The sequence below is a fragment of the Leuresthes tenuis genome, unplaced genomic scaffold (genome assembly GCF_036924035.1).
Source record: "Leuresthes tenuis unplaced genomic scaffold, fLeuTen1.0.hap1 SCAF_15, whole genome shotgun sequence".
NCBI lineage: Eukaryota > Metazoa > Chordata > Actinopteri > Atheriniformes > Atherinopsidae > Leuresthes > Leuresthes tenuis.
The window spans coordinates 17,517,687-17,535,508 of NW_027325369.1; the positions used below are offsets into that span (position 1 = coordinate 17,517,687).

At 39.5% G+C, this 17,822-nt stretch overlaps 2 protein-coding genes across 5 annotated transcripts; both read left to right on the top strand.

Moving 5' to 3' along the window:
* The first annotated feature begins 790 nt into the window (after nucleotides 1-790).
* On the top strand, nucleotides 791-6,029 carry tspan37 (tetraspanin 37). 2 transcript variants are annotated; one of them, XM_072365414.1, is made up of 7 exons: nucleotides 791-1,060; nucleotides 3,123-3,314; nucleotides 3,397-3,471; nucleotides 3,578-3,676; nucleotides 3,955-4,107; nucleotides 4,733-4,816; nucleotides 5,615-6,029. In XM_072365414.1, exons 1-7 carry the CDS (start codon nucleotides 998-1,000, stop codon nucleotides 5,687-5,689), a joined length of 741 nt encoding a protein of 246 aa, XP_072221515.1. In that variant the 5' UTR covers nucleotides 791-997; the 3' UTR covers nucleotides 5,690-6,029. The 2 variants fall into 2 exon arrangements, with proteins under 2 accessions (XP_072221515.1, XP_072221516.1); XM_072365415.1 differs by having other exon boundaries at nucleotides 985-1,064.
* Nucleotides 6,030-7,160: 1,131 nt separating this feature from the next.
* On the top strand, nucleotides 7,161-14,533 carry elavl1a (ELAV like RNA binding protein 1a). Of its 3 annotated transcripts, none has more exons than XM_072365411.1 (7): nucleotides 7,161-7,282; nucleotides 9,223-9,282; nucleotides 10,831-11,023; nucleotides 11,935-12,038; nucleotides 12,583-12,745; nucleotides 12,898-13,123; nucleotides 13,361-14,533. In XM_072365411.1, the coding sequence occupies exons 2-7, from the start codon at nucleotides 9,247-9,249 to the stop codon at nucleotides 13,683-13,685; spliced, it is 1,047 nt and encodes a 348-aa protein (XP_072221512.1). In that variant the 5' UTR covers nucleotides 7,161-7,282; nucleotides 9,223-9,246; the 3' UTR covers nucleotides 13,686-14,533. The 3 variants fall into 3 exon arrangements, with proteins under 3 accessions (XP_072221512.1, XP_072221513.1, XP_072221514.1); XM_072365412.1 differs by having other exon boundaries at nucleotides 10,843-11,023; XM_072365413.1 differs by lacking the exons at nucleotides 7,161-7,282; nucleotides 9,223-9,282; nucleotides 11,935-12,038 and having other exon boundaries at nucleotides 10,936-11,023.
* Nucleotides 14,534-17,822: the final 3,289 nt, after the last annotated feature.

Sequence of the window (17,822 nt, forward strand, 5' to 3'; positions counted from 1 at the left end):
TTACTTCATGAATCACCATAATGGTCCTTCAAAAAGCCTCAGAATGCTCAATTTTTACCTCAAATATATATATTTTTTACCTCAAAGGTTTTTTAAGATTTCTGACACATCTGAAAACATGATGTTGAAATGGCATATTGTTTTAATTTCTATCAGTTTAGTATTTGTTTATGTTCTTCACTAAAGGGAAAACAGGATAGGGAGGAAAAGGCTGAGCCAAACCAGGCTAATTTTTGGGCCAAGCAGCAAGAAGAGGAGCAGTGAAGAGAGAGATAGAGGGAGAGCAGGTGCTATAAAAGGAAGAGACTATGCCAGACCTGTATACGTTTTAAAAGACAGATGTATAATGCAGGATAATTTAAGTATTGTGTAAGATTATAAATGTGTTCAAACCCTGGTTTTCCTTAACAATAGTGAACAGATTAGGCACTATCATCAACATGATAGTGTAATAGGGCTTGGGTATCTATTTTAAATACTGAAGGAAATATGAAACATTTGTATATATTATCCCTGTCCCAGGACAGTTCCATGAATGGGAATTATCCATGACTTGATGAAATTCATTCTACTGTTTTACAATGTAACTCATTCGCAAATCATTTAGGATGAGGGTGATGTTCTCTGATAACAAACAAAACAAATAAGCTTGAAAGTCATTCTGATGTTGTTTTTGCTCCTTTAAGACTCCGAAAATGAGCAGATTTAAATAACGGAATTTTAAAAAGTTCTTACTCATGACTTCAGTATTTCTTGGTCCCTATACGGCCCTGACTGTAAATGAGAGATATTTCCGCATTCTTTCGGGAAGTTAATGTTTGGCTGTTTTGGAAGGGAAATTACACTTTGTCTACAACGCCTTTAAGACGAAAGTCCCTACAACCTTTCCTCGTTTCCCAAATTGGGTTTTCTCGTCCCAGGACCGTCATGGTTTAGTTCTGCGCGTCCCGTCTTCACAATAACGCATATACGGGTTGTGTCTAAATCTAACCGGAAAATGTGTGTTCAGAGAAGACGCGCTTTTAAAATCATACTTCAGCTGACCTGTCATCTTCTTTGGGTGGGTAAGAGTTTATTCTTTGTATTCTGTCAATACAAAATTACTACAATACATTAATCTTTGGAGCGACTCTTTTTCCATGACAACATGATTGATTTGAATGTGGTTTGAAGTATTCACCCGATTTTACTGTTCGTGAATTTGTAACTGAACGACAGTCCACTTGTTTGAGTTGCATGTCATGTGACACAGAAGCGCACGTGAGAGATATGAACAAAAGAAAGAGCAGAGAAGGACAAACATATCTCTCTCTATCATCTATGTATGTATGTATATATATATATGTGTGTGTGTGTGTGTGTGTGTATCCTTCTATGATATCCGTGCACATAATCTGTACATTATTCTGTCAAGTACACAATGAGCTATGGACGTTTATAATGATAGCTAACCAAAAATAAAATAACCAAAATTAAAAAATTGACGACTGCTGAGTTTGGCTACTAACCATGTGTTTTATTTATATTCATTTTAGATCAGTGAAGCTTTGACTTAATGTGTGTAGCTGCGGGTTGCTGAAATGATTAAAATCTCTGTATTCTTATTGATTTAATAAGATATATGTGAATCATTAAATGACAAACACATTATTCTGATCTCTCTGAAGAGGAAGTAACTGGAACATGTGGGGGGGGGGAGAGAGATTGTATCCCCACTATCCCAAACTTTTGTACCTTTGGGCTTTTTACTTAAAAATGTTGTGTAAATTTGAATGAGTAGGTTCTACAAGTTTAGAGATTATGTGGGCAGGACATGTTAAAGTTTAAATCAATAACATAGCAAAAAAAAAATTAAAAAAAGGGGGACCACACAGTGAGAGCAGCAGCTGAAACTCATCTTTCACCTCAGAATTCAAATTAAACCAGCTGTCTGCAGCCGTAACCAAAAGTAGTCCAACACTCAGCAAAAAAAATGAGCCTGAATCAGCTGAACCACTGTGATCTGCATCAAGGCTTTCTGATAATCAATCCAAGTCCCTTAACCCCACATTGATTCAGTGGTGCTGCAGCGACTGGCACAGGCTCAGGAGTCCTGTTGTTTTGTATGAATCCAAACTATGTGGAAAGAGAGACACGAAATGTACAAAATGAATGGCAAAAAAAGGACTATGAAAAATGACGGAAAAAAAAGAAAACAAAGAGGTGCAAAATGACTAACGTGACACAAAGAGATACAGACTGACCACAAGGACTCATTGAACGTGACATGATGACAAAATAAGACTCTTTCATAATGATATCTCAAACAAACTGGAAGAGATTCAAAATGCTTTCAATAACACTCAAAGTGACCGAAATTAGACTGAAAAATGATAGGACAAAAAAAAATGGACAAAAACAACCAAGGTCAGGCTCTCAATGACCAAAATCATTGCAAAATGTGACACAACATGGAGGCAGACAAAATAAATAAATCTATGAATTAGAGGGGCACTGAAAGATTCAAAATGGCCACAGAGATGTGTGCTGATGCAAAACATCTGCAAGATACACAGCCGGAGACACGAGCTGGACACATAGTCTGTCCAGATAGTTTGGGGCTCTGTTGTGTCTCTTTCAGTTTGAGCGTTTTTGTCTTGAATTGAACATGTCTGGGGAGACTTTTACACATCATTGCCCCGGGGCCTATTCTGTCCAAATCCATCTAGAAAGAAGCCAACCTACATCTCTGAATGGGTTTAAAGAAAATATTCTTTGAAAAAAAAAGAGAATTAACAAGCTTTCTATCAAATAAAAAGAACAGATGCCATATCAATGCTATCAAAAGCAACAATTCAGCTGAGCGATGATGTCATGTGTAATGATATATCACTTATGGAGACGTGCTTTCTTTTTTTGTTTTAACTACCAAAAGTAATGCACAAAGTAAAATTGTTTGTTATATTGCCACCATCAGGAAACAGCTAGCGAGAAACAAACAATGCAAGCTATTAAGATTCTTTTCCTCAAATGACAAAGATGAAAAAGTGGCCCGATATGTCGTCCCTGAGAGCTCCTTGGTGCTGATACCTCACAAAACTGTATGGCAACACTCTGTGTTTTTTTTTCTTTGAATGTACCAGGTGGCGGGGTTGGCAGTAGGCCTGAGTGGAGCTTACTTGCTGATGACGTACAGACAGAACATCTTGTTTTTCTCTGAGAGTTTCATCACGCTGCCAGCTTTCCTCGCTCTTTGCAGCGCAGCGTTCCTGGTGGCCACCGGGTGTTTCGGCTCATGGCTGAGCCACAGGGATTCCCACTGTCTGCAGGGACTGGTGAGGCTGTCAGTGGTAATGTGGGTGTCTGCATACACAAAAGTGTTTTGACTGTGCATATTAAAGCTTTTTTTTTTTGCAGTTTGTTTACCTGCTAGTCGTGGTCTTTTGTCTGGAAAGTACGACCTCAGCGTTGGCTTATTATCACTCAGTAAAGGTATACAAGCTACATGAATAAAATCATGTTTGTTGTTCTGTAATGAAAACGGACTGGTGTTGATAACAATGGCTGTGCTCTTTTTGTCTGTTGACGTTTTATCTAGTTGGATTCAGAAATAGCTCCCATCGAAGAGGTGTTTCAGAAATACACTGGAAGCAGCCAGGACCTCATCTCTCGAACAGTCGATATCACACAAGAGGAGGTGTGTGTACATTCATCAGGCGTGCAAACTGGGTCATTTATGCATCCAAATTTCAAAACATGTGTGTACAGGATGTGTAAACAACTCTATCAGAGCCATATTTTATACTTTCAACTCATTACTGATTTAAGAGGACTTTATTATAATCCCAAAGCATCATGGCACCATCACAAATTCAACCAAAAAGTTTGATTAGAGAGATTTGCAGGTTCTTATTTTTTCTATTAACAAAGTATTTAATGTTGGTTTTTTTGTTGTTTTTTTTTTATCTCTGTTAGCTCCAGTGTTGTGGTGTTCATAACTACACAGATTGGATGGAATACTCCTGGTTTAATCAAACAGGAGGAGTCTTTTTGCCCCACAGCTGTTGCAACACTACTTTCTCCTCTTGTAACGGCACGTTGGACCAGCCGTGGCAGCTCTACCCAGAGGTAAGAAAGTGAACCCTGTCCAGTCTTACCAGAAATCCCATATTACATGAATTTGTCCAAATTGTAGTAGTTTCACAATACACAGCTGTAAATTGTGAGATGGTAAAATATCCCTGAGGCTGCTGTTTTCACGCGATCTGATGGGAATTATGAGGCATGAATAGAAAAACAGGTCAGCTGTAACCTCATAGAATTTCATTACTGTCTTGGCATGTAATTTGCAATATGTGGAACTGTCCATGTACAGTAATTGCTGAAACATTATGCAATGCAAGTCTTCAACCAGCGATCTCTTGCTCTCCTTCTGCCATTTCTCTCAACCTTCTTATAAGCGCTTGTGGTCAAGTGAATGCTCGTAATACTTGGAAAATTAATGTCATCCCACATGAACGCATATACAGATGTAGAATGTCAGTGTGTTGATGAATCAGGTTAATCGTACAATTTTACAGCCTGTGCAGTGAAACTGCTGCATTTTGTGTTGTGGACAAACATAGCTAATTAAGGCTCTGTCATGGGATTCGGTTGGTTTATCCTGATAAATCCTGCCCTCATAAACTTTAAGGACATCGTCTGATTATTACTCCTCTCCTATTTTTTTCTTTGTTTAATGTCTTTCTTTCAGGGCTGCCAGCTGAAGCTGGATAAGGCCTTTCAGTTCATCCTGAATTTAATCATCCTGGGCTTCCTGCTGGTTTTTCTGATTCAGGTACATATTTGTTTATACAGTATTTATATGGAATCTACCTTCTAAATAATGATAAAAGAAACCCTGATGAAACAAAAAAAAAACTAAACAAATGCCATTATTAGATCATTGGTGCCTTAATATTGTAATGTTTATTTTAATTTGGCCAAACAGTCAATACAACAGTGGCATATTATAGACGTATGTGATTTTTGTCACATACTGTTCATTCTGTCTAAGTGTATATTAGTGCAGTCGGATTCCCATAAATTCCAGTAAAGCTGCTCAGTTTCAGAAGGCTGAATATGGCTGAAAATCAGCCCGTTAAGCCTATGCATCAAATTGCAGTCACTTCAAGTGAATGAAACCCTGATTCTATAACCACAGCTGATCTGACAAAATCCCCATTCAAGTCATTTAAAGTAGTCTGTACTCTTAATATGCACGATGATCTCTCACAGAGGATCTTAGAGGCGGAAGAATAACTTGAACGTTTTCCCATGCGGTCGTGACTTCGCTCGTACTTCAATCAGTAACTCGATGCTGCTCTCATGCACGGTATGCTGGGGCAAGGGTGGTGGTCCAGTTAAATGGACCAGTTGATCTGTAACCGTAGCTTAACTCAAAGTCCTTGTAACCATGCTGTTACGGTCTTCACCAATGAGCATGACTCAGTGGGCTCTCTTGGTTCAGTTTTCATGAAATGTTGTGCATTGGTATGTAGATACAACAATGCCAAAATAGTTTATGTTGAGTTTAAGACTTTCATTATTTGGCCGTTAACCTCAATCCTGCTTTTCTTTACCCTTTTTCATGCAGGTTGTTTTGCTTCTGACAGCGGCACAGCTGATGAAAGAACAACAATTTCTGAACTACCAAGTACTACCAGACTAATCTCACCACTGCTGATTTATGAAGGTTCACTCCTGTACAAAACATGTAACATAAAAGTGACTGAAAATCATTTAAGTCAGGCCATAGCGTTATCAGTTACTAGATCATATTTGGCCAAAATGTTTGTGAATATGGTTTGACTACCCACGGATAATAAAAGGACATAAAGGCTTTGTAGGCTGTTGAGACTGGGTTGAAAGCACAGGACCTTTTTTGTTTTCTCGCACATGGCTGGAGGGCTTTCATGTATCTGCTAAACGAATCAGTATGATGCGGTTTGTGTTTTTGGCTTTCAGATTGCACTGTGTTGTTGTTCACTCATTATTACTGGTAGAAATAATATGTCTAAAACTGCCAAGTAGAGGTTTGATTTCTGAAGAGACAATAAATGAAACTGAAGCTAAACCTCATTTGCTTGCAGCTTCGTGATCTGAATACTTTACAAATCTGTAAATCCGTTATTTTCTTTTTCAGACATTCTGTTGTAGATTTCATTTCTTTGTTTTCTCAGTGCCAACAGCATGCACGATTTTCAGCCAAGTTTTGGCTGTCGACTCAGTCCCTGCAAAGTGTCCGGGTCTTGCGGCTATAAAACATGCCCACACCATCAGCCTTTAACCACCAAACTTTACTGTTGGTATGAGGTTTTCAGCTGACATACTGTGTCTGGTTTCCAACAAATGTGGTGGTGTGTATTGTGGCCAAACATCTCCATTTTTGGTCACATCTATCCAAAGGACATTGTTCCGGATGTCTTGTGGATTGTGCAGATGCTGAGAAGAGGCTTTCTCTTGGCAACCCCTCCAAACGATCCATACTTGTTCCATCTTTTTATAATTGCGCATGAACTTTAATACTTAACATGTTGAGTAGTAGAGTCTGATATGTAGCTCTTGGGTGTTTTTCTTCTTTTTGTTATTTTTTCAGCATTACGCATCTGGTCTTGTGGTGAACTTTTGAATATTAGGATTAAATATAGTAATAACAATATTAGCAACAAGCGCTACTCTAACGTTATTGCTGATGTCTTCCCTCCTTGTCCTGTACACCTGATCGCCACAGACCCGCTGTCTTTGCCAAAAGCTCTGCTCGCTTTTAACAGTTAATCAAGTGTATTTGGTTAGCAGCTCATTTTAATTCATTTTCTCAATCCCATTGTTTCTAGGGGATTTTCAAATCCACACTTTAAAAAAAAAAGGATTAAATCAAATTTAGCTCTTGTTTAAACAAATCCCTTGTTTGTGTACTTCGCTCTATACCAGCCGTACAAATCCCTAACAGAAAACCAGCGAAAAAATGTTCATCACTCCATCTCCGCAATTAAGTAAAACACCATTTCCGGTGTTTTAATATGTTTTACGTATGAAGTAAATCTCCAACATTTATAATATGTTTTAAAAGAAACGCCAGGGACCACAGCGTGTTCTGCAGAGGCGTGCCTTGGTGCTGGTGGGCGCGGTTCGTCCCGTTACGTCGTTTCGTCCTTCCTCGGTTTCTTTTCTACGTGAGGCCGACTTGGAGGGAAGTTAACGTCGTCAAGAAGGGAAAGAAATAGGAGAGGAGAGCAGAAACAGCAACTACCCCAAAAAGCTGGTAAGATATTGCATTTGTAAACCATACCCTAAGCTCCCCGGCTGTATAATTCGATGTTAGAGGTTTTAAAGGTTTGTCAAACGTGAATGAATGCCATGCTGCTCTGCGGGCCCATGGATCTGAGAGCTAGCGTTAGCTAGCGTTAGCTTCCGTGGCCTGTTCACAGGCCGTTGGGGTTTAGGCGCGGGTACAGATGAGCGTTAGGAAGACGCTCTCAAAAATAGAGACGCGGTGTTTTACGGTAGCTTACCGAGTTGGTACAGCTACACGATTCTCTTTCCTAACATACCAGGATGTCTGCATTAATTTAATTGATGTTTAGTTTAGGATTGTGTTCCCTCTGCGTTTTTGCTGAACCTGGAGTAACCGTTTATTTGCCCTTCTAATCAGGATTTTAAGTGAGCGTGCTCCTCGCTAGCATGCTAATGCTAGCAACTCATAGTAATGCTATTCAGGCCTCTTCATGTTTCCGAGATGGAGTGTGTGAATTCGTTGAGCGTGCACAGTTACGACGGAAATTATATAAACATGTCAGGTTTTCCATGATGTTTCAGTGTCCGCCAGACTACTGTTTTAGCATATACATTTAAATTCTGCACGTCTAAATTCAAATCCAGCTTTCCCGTTACGCTCTACTCGATTTAGTTTTCCGCTATTCTGCATAGTAAATATTTTACCACATGAGACCAGTTTCCTGTTTGGAGTATGCAGGAGCTCCCGTCATATTCTGTTTGTATTTTTTAATACGGAATATGTGTGTTATTCTTTGGCTACGTCCTTGTTACTCAAACTACTCTTAAATTTATGTAATACCTTTTAGAGTAGCATTGCACGTGGATATCCACTAAGCCTGTATGTTTATTTGGTGGGTTCCTGTTGGTTATGTCAACAATTGAGATCGAGATTATTCTGCAGATGATGCATGCTGGCTTCAGCTTTCTGTTTACGTGTACATATGTCAGTAGTTTTATCATGTCCGGTTAATATATTACATGAAAATTGAACCACTTGCATAAAATTGGGGTAAGGGATGATCTGGCCGGATAACAATGTGGTTAAACAAAAATTCTCACAGATTTGGTCGATGTCTTGTGAATAATATGATTAGCTGTGAATATGGCTGCCTTGATCGTGGAAACCACAAAGCCATCGAGGCAGAGCTTTTGTTTGAAAGCAGAGTTACAAAAGGTTGTTTGGCCTATTCAGGAGATCAGAAACACAAAAGTGAACACTCAATCCAGTTGCACCACCTATTACTGCAGTGTTGTTGTTGTTTTTTAATGGCACAGAGGAGGACAGTTGGCATCACAAACTATTCACCTCCATGTGCATAACTTCCAGTATTATAAATCTTTGTAAATGGTTCAACATTAGCATCAGAAATTCAGTTGAAAACCCAATAACAACAACACTGCTGTCTGAGTAAGTTGTTGTTTTTTTTTAAGATAAGGGGTTGAGATTAATTTATCAGGGTGTCAGTTTGCTTGCAGCTATTTTTTGTCCACTTTAATGTATTTTGTGCACAAAGTAAGGCTAACTTCCAGGACCTATAATGAGTTTAATGAGTGGCATATTTATTGCACCACAGCCAATAGAGGTTTCGCTTAGTTCGTCGTGGGTGAGGAACTTTGGAATGCCCAGTTATTTATTAATTATTTAGTCACTGAGCCCCGCAGTTCCTCTGAAAAGTATACGATATCAAATAAATATTGACAGATCAGTTACTGCCATGCTACACCATACAAGTTGATTGCCAATCAAATGGGTTTATAATTTAAATTAAATTTGCCAAGTGTTGTGCTCCATTTGTCTGGGCCCAAATTTGGACAGAAGAGAAAATTAAAGGCATGTCTCAGCCTTAACGTTTTGTTCTTCAGACTCCCAAGTTGCCTTGTATGGTCACAGTCACATTGTCTGATTATTGTTTTATTTCCACTCAGCCTCAGGAGCAGTGACGGGTCTTCATGGCAGTTCGTCGAGGACACAATAAGTACTTAAAAGTGAGTATTAAACCCAACTCTCGTTGCAAGCACTACAGTAGTTTGTCACCTGTCTTGTCATTTGCGAAATCATGCATATCATTTGGTCTTGGGATGTCTGGTAAAGATGAAATGTTGGCAGCAATCACATCAGTGCATAAAATGATGAAGTTCCCCTTTTCACTGTTAGCCTGATGAAGCCTTGTTCTGCTTTACTGGAACAAATCTATTCACTAAATGTGAAATAGCACTGAAATAACTGTAAAACGCACGTCTAGTGCAGCTTTACTGCTCTGCCCGTGTTTACTGGTTTAATACAGGACTCTCTTTCAGCCTAGCAGCCGGTGCGTCTTACCCACCAGAATACACAATCAAAATCCCCCTCAGGCATGAATGGACCTCTGTCAGGTTGACTCTTATATTGGCTCACATATTAGATCTGGTCCCATTTTACCCAATAGCAAATGTCTTATTCGACACTCTGCTCTCCAAATAACGGCAGCAGCTGTTTGAACAGTTTAGGCCTCCATTGTTTGTTGTTGGCACTTCACATTGCTGTCGAACTAATCCCAGACACTTTATACTGCTTAGTGGCTACCTTACATTCTGACATGTGACTGAGATCATTGTACGGATAAGAGTTTGGTTCTTACTTTACCCTGCATTGCTTACATTTCATGTCGGATTAGTTGTATAGTCGCATAGAGACAAGTTTATTACGCAGTTTAAATCCAGCCACAAACATGAATAACTGTATGTATAAATTACTATTATATGCAATATGTTTTATCTATTGTCTGACATTGGAGTTGGATGTATTAAGAGAATAAACTGGATCCCATCTAAGCGTTTCCGATATGACTCTCATTGTTCTGATTTTTATTGTGGCTCTCTTTTCTTTTTGTCTCTGCTGACATAGTTTCCTAACTTTGATGATTAACTAGTGACGATAAATGTGGTTCCTTGTCTGTGGATTATACTATTGTTTCTCTAACAGCTAAAATAGCAGATAACTTGAAGCAGTATCCTTTAAGTACCCGACTAACTCGAAAATAGTACGAGAACCAAACTTAATCTTCTTCAGTCATTAATTTCTTATCTTTCTATATATTTCTTATATTTGCTTATTGTGCAGAAAACATAAGCACAGACAGGATCCACTTGAAGTGAGAAAATGCATGAATTATTATTATTATTTTTTTAATCTGGTTATTATCTCGATTATGTTCTTTTCAGACTACTTGCTGTTTTCTCCAACCTAAGCGCACCACACCAGTCGGGTATTTAAGGGTATCTAGGTGCAGGAGTTTTTTTTAATTAATTTTTTTGTAGAAGACTTTCGTACTAAAAGTCTAAACAAAGTGAAACCGTTTTTTTTTTTTTTTTTTTTTTTTTTTTTTTTTTTTTTTGCACAAGTATTAGATATTTATTATTGACACGTTGGAGTAGGCATTTAAGATAGTTCCGAGTCTAATTCTGCTGATGGTAATTAATCTATAGATACCTCTCACACTTGTGGTTCTGTGCACCTCGTGTGTTTACCGTGTTTTGTGTTTTTCGGCCCACCTGGCTGACCTGCAGGAGGTGTATGAGATGTCTAACGGTTATGAAGATCACATGGGAGGGGATGAGGCGAAGGATGCTAAGACCAACCTGATAGTCAACTACTTGCCCCAGAGCATGACGCAGGATGAGCTGCGAAGCCTCTTTAGCAGCATTGGAGAGGTGGAGTCTGCCAAGCTGATTCGGGACAAAGTCGCAGGTATGCTGAACTGTGAAGCAGGAACATGTGACAAACCAAGTCGACTCTTCAACTGTTGATTGTATCTAAATGACTGATGTAGCCCCAAGAGGGCCCTGGCTCTAAAGGACTCTTTTTGGAAAAAGAAGAGGCTTTTTTTTTTTTATGGCTTATGTTAATAGCATTTACTCATTAGACATCACGGCATTGGCTTAAATAAGCCGCTATGAGCAGTGTCCAGGCGGTCATATTAAAGATGTCTCCATCACTATTTTGATAGTAGCCCTCGAAGTTAAATGCTGTAACCAATCAGGTTTCACGAAGCAGCTTCCAACTCTGTGCTCTGGTCAAAATCTGGTTATTTGTAGCTCCAAAAATGCCAAATTGCTGACTGCTAAATACAGAACTCGAGAATTCAAAACACCAGTTCTGAGCCAATGAGAGATGTTCACATGGCTGTCTCCACTTCATATACAGAGCAGAGCCTATGGCTGCAACACACGACTGCGGTTTAAATGGGAAAGGTCTCCTGGTGCAGACTTTGCCAAAAATTGGAAAGTGTGGCCAAAACTTCTGAATCTTTCAGTGGTGGTTCAGCCTCATGATTTGGCCTGTTAACGTATTTGCACATGGCCTTACATTTATTGACGGGTTATCAGTTCATGGCCCGTTTTCAGTTTAATTTCATGAATTCCCAACTTGAATTCCTGATTGGTAGTAATCTCTCCTAGTTTTTGACCCCGTTAAGACTTGTTTTGTTTGTTACAAGCAGTCCAATTTTGTTGAACTGTAGACCATTTCTTTGCTTAGTCTACCATGCAATGTTAAGATTTGTTTTTGTTTTGAATATTTGTTTGCAGGTTTTTTTTTTTAACGATACAACAATTTTTTGTTTTATTTTATTGTTTTTCCTTTTTTTTTTTTTTCTCTAGGCCACAGTTTAGGGTACGGATTTGTTAACTATCTTAACCCTAGTGATGCAGAAAGAGCTATCAGTACTCTGAATGGACTAAGGCTACAGTCCAAAACTATCAAGGTAACGTGCAATAAGGTGTTCTACAATTCTCAAAGCAAAGATGTCATGTCATATTACTCTCCAGTGGCTCCTGTGCTATCCGCTAACTAGCTAGTACATGTCAGCCCCAGGAAGTGACACTGATTATACAGCTCACTTGCTGCCCTATCTGACATGTCTTGTTTTTAAAGTGTATTAGACAGCTTAAGTGTATTTAATTTTTTCAAAAAGACCCCTTTGATCAACTAGATTTTATTGTTTTGCTGCTGTAATGTTTCGTCGGAGCCCAAATGTGGGAGGTCGGAAACAAAAACCCGACTGGGTAGCAGTTGTTTTTATCAGATTACTTTAGTCTTCATTTTTAATGTGAGTAAAGAAAAAAAATGTAAAAGACAAAAATGGCAAATTTATTCTTAGGTGAATAAATTGTAATTTGCAAAACAAATTGAGATATTTGTCTTTGTACCTGCTCCAAATTTTTTGATGGTACCTCTGATGGCCTCTATATCTTTTGCTCGTCTTTATCAGAAGAGTTGATAAGCCGATTGTTTCTCCTCGCCGCCAGGTTTCATTTGCACGGCCTAGCTCGGATACAATAAAAGATGCCAACTTGTACATCAGCGGCCTGCCTAAGGCCATGTCACAGAAGGATGTTGAAGACATGTTTTCGCGTTACGGGCGCATCATTAACTCTCGCGTACTTGTTGATCAGGCTACAGGTACGACAGGTGAATGACTTCCTTACTTTTCAAAAATTCTTTTCATTAATAGGTGGTGTCTTTTGTACAATATGTAGAAAAGAGTCAGCCATCGGAGTGCAGCCTCGTCACTCTAAAATGTAGTCGGAGCAGACAGTCACCACCTCCTCTTTCATACCCAGGAGCGTCCCGCGGGGTGGCTTTTATCCGCTATGACAAGCGAGCAGAAGCCGAAGAAGCCGTCAAAAACCTAAATGGCCAGAAACCCCCAGGATCCTCGGAGCCGATCACAGTGAAATTTGCTGCCAACCCAAACCAGGTGAAGAACACGCAGCTCATCTCGCAGCTCTACCACAACCAGTCCCGGCGCTTCGGAGGGCCCCTGCACCACCAGGCACAGCGGTTTAGGTGAGGCTGGAATTACTGTCGTCATCCACGACTCCGTTTGAATCGGTTTAAAGCGTTTTGCTTGCCAATGATGTCTCGTGTATCGACGTGTAAATTATGTCTGCTCAGTCTGTGTGTAATTATGAAATGAAGAATAACCTGAGGAAATGATTAGCCGTAATGGAGTGATCAGTGATGAAAGTCTCATGTTTTTTTTGTTTTTTTTTAATCTGCTTCATCTAAATTGTCCCGTTTCAGATTTTCCCCGATGAGTGTTGATCACATGAGCAGCATGGGAGGCGTGAGCGTCCCCGGGAACTCCACCTCCGGCTGGTGCATCTTCATCTACAACCTCGGCCAGGACGCAGACGAGAGCATCCTGTGGCAGATGTTCGGCCCCTTCGGCGCCGTCACCAACGTCAAGGTGATACGAGACTTCAACACCAACAAGTGCAAGGGCTTCGGCTTCGTCACCATGACGAACTATGAGGAGGCGGCCATGGCCATCGCCAGTCTGAATGGGTACCGGCTTGGAGATAAGATGCTGCAAGTGTCCTTTAAGACCAGCAAGGGCCACAAATAGAATGACTTGGACAATCGGGCGTAGAGAGGTGCAGGAAAAGAAAAACAAGTGTCAAGCTTTTGTCACAGAAAGCTGAATTGAGTTTGCAAAGTCTGGCAAGTCAGTTTTGGTTTTATTGTATTCGGAGTTGAATCAGAATTTCAATCTTCTGCACCTTTGTACCTGTCTAAAGAGTGTTGATTTATTTTTTGTTTGTTTGTTTTTCCCCATCACTATACTCTTTCTTAGGGCTTGAGGAAACTGACTTTAATTTTTCTTTTTCCTTTTGAGAGTGGATGAAGAGGTTCCCCTCCAAGACAACGTTTTTTGAAAATGATCTCAGAAGCTAAAATGCTGTCAGTATGTGTCGCATGTATAACTGTTAGGACCACATAAAGTTGGCAAACAAGTGATTATTTTTTCTTTTTAAAGCAGGGCACTGAGAATATAAAGAGTAGAAGAAGAAAAAAATCCTACCAATTGTTCTTTAAATGTTCACATTTTAGTAGATGATGCGGTGGAAAGAGGAGGGAAAAAAAAGATCAGAGTCACTTCAGAGTCTAGTCACTTGTAGAAATAGTTGCCTTAAATTATCATCCAGCGGACTCAGAACTTCTAATTCCACCCCGGAGTCTAAAGTACAAGAGCAAAGCACTTTTAACCTGTTTGGGGGGGGGGGGTTTCTCTGAATATCGGTCTTTTTAACGTCAAAATAGAAGTTTTGCTCACCCTCTGACCGACAGTTTCAAACACGACACGCTGTGGAGGGAAATGTTTTTTTTTTCTTTTTGTTTCGATGTCCTGACGTGTGTAAAGTGTCTTTTTATAAGTTGTATTAAAAGTCTTGGTGAGAATTTAAAAAAAAAAAAAAAACCTTTGTAGGGAAATTAGACGGACCAAAGGCGGCGAGAGATTCCATCATCACATAAACCCAGAAGAAGTGTTTTTCTGATCAGATTTACCGAGCTTAAATCTTCTCCTTTTTGGATTCTTTTGTTTGTTTGTTTTTTTTCTTAAGAGGTACTGAGGTTATACTTAATGCTTACTGAAAGAGACATCGATGTTAAGTTCTTTCATTTTGAGTTAATTTGTTTTCTTTTGCTTTGTAGAGGCATACATTCTGTTTGTTTTAGTTATACGTCACAAACTTGTTTAAACGAGTGCTCATTTCAAGTTTGGGGAGAAAGTTTGATGGCCTTTTTGTTATTGATTTCAGTTTAGATTTGATTTTTTTTTTCTTTTCGTTTTTGTTTGTTTCACTTTGAACAAAAACCATTAAATTTTATTTCATTTTGCCGAAAGTTTTGTTTGTTTCTTTTTTTTCTTTATTCGATTTGGTTTCCTTGAGTTTTGTTGCGTTAATCTTCCAAAGTAGAAAAGTCTCCGGTTGCCAACACGAGATCCCCCGATGATGCGTGAACATCTGTCGGCCGAAAATGGACCGAGGCAGGTTGGGAGGATTCAGGTTGAGGTCATTTAACTGCATAGGAGACAAGTGATTACTCGGCAGACACCTCTACCACCAAATGTTGTAGAAATGTTCGTTTTTAAACCACTGACGAGCAACAAAAGAAGAAAAAAAAAAAAAAAAGAAGCTGTGTGACGGCACCATTGGCTCAGCTGGCCTCTATAAATCTGCTTTTAATGCATTGATGTTTATAGCGTGAGGCGCACTGAATAACTTATCAGCTTGTTTGTGTAGTTAACGTAAGTGGAGCCAGATTTATTTTTTTTTAATCGTACAAGCAACGTTTGATATTCCAATACAAGCAAGACCCTTCCCCAGCCTTCCCTTAATTTGCGAGGACTGAACGCCGTTCACCTGTTTCGATCATCCGCTTAAAGAAGAGACTGAAAGTGTCGCAGCTCGTCTTCTCTTGCTGTGATGAATTCATTGTTCTGCTTTTTCCAAAGGGGCTGAAAGCTGGGGCATTACCATTGGCACCGCGCCCCTGATTTAAACTCTGCTGATGATGAACAGAAGAGCAGCTGGTTCACTTTTAAACCAAACCAGCAATAATTCCCCCCACCTCCCCCAACTTTAAACTGCGTTGCCCGTTTTTATATGACTGTTCAGATTTTTGGTCTTAAAAAGTGCATTTTGATTTAGAGTTTACATGTTATTTATGTCACGATCCTTAACTTTGTGCAATATTTCACAGCTTGCTTAAAGCAAGTAACAGATTTGTTATAGTCTTGAACTGTCGTCCTTTTTTTTTTTTTTTTTTTTTTTTACGGTTTCTTATTTTCTACTGACATGTTAATGCTTGGGTGTCTCATCAGTTTTGTTCGAGGTGTGTGAAAGGTTCGAGTGCGTTTGCTGTAGGGGGCAGTCGCAAATAAACTGCAGTCCGCCTTAATTTATATGTGGAAATAGTGTAATTTACAGGAAGTGGCATTTATTTATTTGACCGTGTATACCGCCATACTTGATACATATTGAAGTGTTTTTAATGTTCTCTTTTTTTGTTAACACTAACTTTAAGTCCATTAAATGTCTTCTAACATTGAATCAATTCAATAAAACATGGTGAATTTTCAGAATTGGAAAGAATGAGATGTCTTCAGAAGCTTATTGTGGATTTTTTTTTTTTTTTAACGGAGACCTTTCACCTTTACCATTTGGGAGTTAATGAAGTTGGCAAAGTTGAGGGAAAACTCATGGTTCCACTCATTAGCTGCTTGTGGTTTTGGCCTCGTTGCTGCATCCTGACACCAGTAGGGGGAGACGTAAGTTAATTGCATCTTCTTCACACATCTTGCAACACTTTTCTTTTCGCCTGCCACATTAAGTCGTAATTTCTGTAAGAACAGAAAAACGCCTTTTACAAGGAATACCCTAAGGAGCACAATGTCAGATACATTTTTAAGCTTTACAACCAATGCTAGATTGAAGGGGATGTTTAGTCAGAGAAGATTCCCCAATTTTTACACTCCATGCTCACCTCTTTGTTATGGTGTCTTCTGGAGAGGAATTTTAGTCGATGCACAGCAAAATTAGGGTCCAACTAATGGCGCTCTTCGATTTATTTGGCCTTTCTTGGCCCAGTTATTCTTTCAGACACTTCTTGTTTTAGAGAACGTACAGTTCAGGACACACGTGGAGATGTGTCAAGTTGGCATTGACCTTCAGTGATTTCTTCAAACTTCTTTTTCTAGAGGTAAGTTTTGATTTAGTCTTGTATGTTTGAAATCAACACGGCTAAATGCATGAGCAATGAGCAGATGCCTTTGGTCACCATCAGAAAGCTTCTAGAAGAATCCTGATTGGATATTTGAATCATTCTCAGTAAAGTTGTTTAAGTCCACATATGCAGTATTTTCATATGGATTTTGAGACTTTGGTAAAGGTGAAATAAAAGCTGAATGCATCCAAGTCTTAACTAACGGGGACATTTTCTCAGCTCTACGGAGCAGCCTCAGAGCATGATACCCCCCCCCACCCCCCCCATGACTGACAGTTGACATCATGCTTGAATGTCTTCACCTTTACTTCCCCAAACACACATCCAGTCATTGAGGCCTAACAACTCTAATTTCCTTCCAGGGCTTTCCACTTTAGTCACTTGCTGGGCTGCAAATGTTTGTTGATTTTGGAGCAGCAGCCTCCATCGTTGTTGCCTAGAAACGGTGACTCTTATATTCCCTTCGATGTCCAAATGATGTCTGCTCGGGGTCTTTTCCCTGACCATCTGAACCGATCGCTTCATCTTGGCTTTACGTAACAGTTTGAGGTCTCGTTCCAGACTTTAGCAAAGTGGCTTCACCTCTGAACTTCAACTTGAACCTACTGTGAACTGACATCTCTTTACAGGCGGCTCCAGGGAGACATTTGTAATCTTTGTAAATCTTCAATCCTCTTACTCAGATTTGCACTGAGATCCTTCGACCTTTGTTTTTCAGCCCAGCGTAGTCTCTCTGTTGGCGCTGAGAAGCTGCCAGCTGCAATTTAAAGAATGTTAAGAACTTGTCGCCTTTTTTTTTTTTTTTTTAATTTTGCTCTGTCATCCATTTTAGGATTGAGTGTGACTCAAGGAAAACAGAGAAGACACAATGGCCTCCTCTTGGCACATAAATATCAGTGCTTTTTCTGTTCGCCAGTGAGCTTTGAGGTACTAGCATGGCCCTTTTGTTGGGTGATCTTTAACTCCTGAACTG

Coding starts and splice junctions, on each gene's coding strand:
- elavl1a (XM_072365411.1), top strand. CDS start 9,247: ATGGCAGTTCGTCGAGGACACAATAAGTACTTAAAA. Junction 9,283..10,830: donor GACACAATAAGTACTTAAAA/GTGAGTATTAAA, acceptor TCGGCCCACCTG/GCTGACCTGCAGGAGGTGTA. Junction 12,746..12,897: donor TCAGGCTACAGGTACGACAG/GTGAATGACTTC, acceptor TTTCATACCCAG/GAGCGTCCCGCGGGGTGGCT.
- tspan37 (XM_072365414.1), top strand. CDS start 998: ATGTGTGTTCAGAGAAGACGCGCTTTTAAAATCATACTTCAGCTGACC. Junction 1,061..3,122: donor TGACCTGTCATCTTCTTTGG/GTGGGTAAGAGT, acceptor TGAATGTACCAG/GTGGCGGGGTTGGCAGTAGG. Junction 3,472..3,577: donor CTTATTATCACTCAGTAAAG/GTATACAAGCTA, acceptor CGTTTTATCTAG/TTGGATTCAGAAATAGCTCC.